At 45.2% G+C, this 2,021-nt stretch overlaps 1 protein-coding gene across 1 annotated transcript in view; it reads left to right on the top strand.

The window, feature by feature from the left end:
• Nucleotides 1-346: 346 nt before the first annotated feature.
• LOC103768918 (ovostatin-like) overlaps nt 347-2,021 on the top strand; it is a gene marked incomplete at its 5' end in the record, with an annotated part of 21,083 nt that continues 19,408 nt past the window's right edge. The window contains 3 exon segments of the mRNA XM_008936081.1: nt 347-467; nt 742-851; nt 1,536-1,694. Coding sequence (XP_008934329.1) covers nt 347-467; nt 742-851; nt 1,536-1,694 — 390 coding nt within the window.

The following is a 2,021-nucleotide window of genomic DNA, read 5'->3' as shown; positions in this document are numbered from 1 at the left end:
CACAGTGTTAAACTAAGGATTAATTTCTCCACTAGATCAGACTCAAAGTGCTCTTGTCATAGAGCTCAGGCATTAGGCAAGATGGGTTTATGGAGGAGGGTGATCACAGAGACAACTAGGGGGAATGAGGAGAGAGGTTTCCAGGTGTAAGGGTAAATGATGCTGGAACAGTGAGCTGGGAAGGGAGCCAGGCAGTGAGGAGTGTAAGGTGGGAGGGGGGTGAGCAGAAAGGAAGAAGATAGGAGCAGGGGCAACGAAGCTCTTCAGAGAGCTACTAACAAAGATTCAAAAGCAATTTTCCAAACTTTGAGGCAAGTGAGCTTTCCCCTTCATGGTCCCTTTTCAGCTGGGGAAGGATGGCTGCCTCAACGCTGCCATCTCCATCAAGACCTTCCAGCTCTACCGCAGCTATGCCAGGATGTACACCAGCCTCAACGTGGAGAGCACTGTCACTGAAAATGGGACAGGTAACACCACGGGGAGGGTGGGGGCATTTGATCAAAGCTCATAGGTGGCACTTTCTGAGAGGAAACTCTTGGATCTCGACCTGTGTGGCAAACAACCAGCAAGCATCATTTTCTTTGTGTAGCTCTTCCTCCAAAACATCACTGCTCCATGTAGATTTGAAAAACCTCATGGTTTTGAAAAGGACACTGTACTTGGGGGGAAGAAAATGTTAAAAAAAACCCCCACTGTGTCTGATTTCTGTTTCCTCCCCTTTATACTGGGTGCTTCTCACAGGTATCCAGATGAAAGGCTATGACCACATCCCAGTCAGTGAAGAAAATGACAGAGTGATGTTCAAGAATATGGATGTCTATTACAAGAGGGGAATTCCTTACTCTGGGGAGGTGAGTAACTGAGAAGATAGCTTTAGATCCAAACTCCCTGAGGGCCAGCATGATGATCTCTGTGTTGCCCCATTTATGGCTGTTCTTCCTATGCTGACAGCTTCCTGTGGTAATGCTGTGTAACAGTGACTGCTGCATCGTTCTCTTGCTCTGCTAGATCCTTGCAAAGAAAATAAGAAATTTATGTTATACCTGGGGTATTAGGGTCTCTCTTCTGCATAGTTAGAGAATGCCTAAAAGGTGAGTAAATGGAAGATCATGTGAGTGGGAAAGAAGAGTCTGCAAGAAACCACTTCAGCAAAAGCTGTGCATAAACTGAAGGTAGAATTTACTTTGCATTGCATCACACAGATCTCACAGAGACAGTGAGAAAAAACATAGAGAAACAGAGGACTCATCATTAAAAGAATCTTTTATACAAGAACATGTATATAAACAATTCCTTCTCCTCCTGTGACACAGAGTTTATCCTTGCACTCACTGGGAGCTGGCTGCCTTTGCCTGTCACAGAACTTCTGCTCCTTCAAAATACTGAGGAGCATTTGTCTCCTAAGTACATTTCACTCTTGATTTCTACTCCTTGCAATTGCCCTTAGTGCTGAAGTGAGCATCCTCTGGTAAGCATTTCCCATGCTTTTTGTGAGTTGTTTTTTTCTGAATCCCTTGGGTATTCTTTGTGTTCAGGTGACTGTGACAAATGTGGATGGCAAGCCCGTTGCTGGTAGGACTGTCCTGCTGGAGCTCAATGAAGAATATCTGGCCAACTATACCACTGACAAGAATGGCATTGCTGCCTTTTCCATTGACACATCCAACTTCTTTGACCCCAGTTTTAAACTGAGAGTAAGTAAATACAGGCTTCAGCCTAATTCCTGTAAAAAATACTTCATTGGAGAGAAGGATTAGGAGCAATCAATGGGTGCTGGAATGAGCAGATGAGAAAAGTGGGAGGTCAGTCCACCAACACCTGCAACCTATGTGAAACTAATACAAGAAAATAGCTGTACTTGAGAAGGGGCAAACTGCACCCCAGGAGTGTTTGGACTGTGGTGATCTTCAGCACCTCCCTGCTTTCCCCTCTGCTCAGAAGCTCTTTCTGCAGCCATCTTCCTCCTCTTTATTCTCTGTGCTAGAGGACCTTTCACACAAACTTTCCTGCCTTCCCCATCC

This window comes from Merops nubicus, unplaced genomic scaffold (assembly GCF_000691845.1).
Source record: "Merops nubicus isolate BGI_N331 unplaced genomic scaffold, ASM69184v1 scaffold6912, whole genome shotgun sequence".
Taxonomy (NCBI): domain Eukaryota; kingdom Metazoa; phylum Chordata; class Aves; order Coraciiformes; family Meropidae; genus Merops; species Merops nubicus.
Note: the sequence above shows the minus strand (reverse complement) of the source record. Positions and strands in the feature narration are given on the sequence as shown.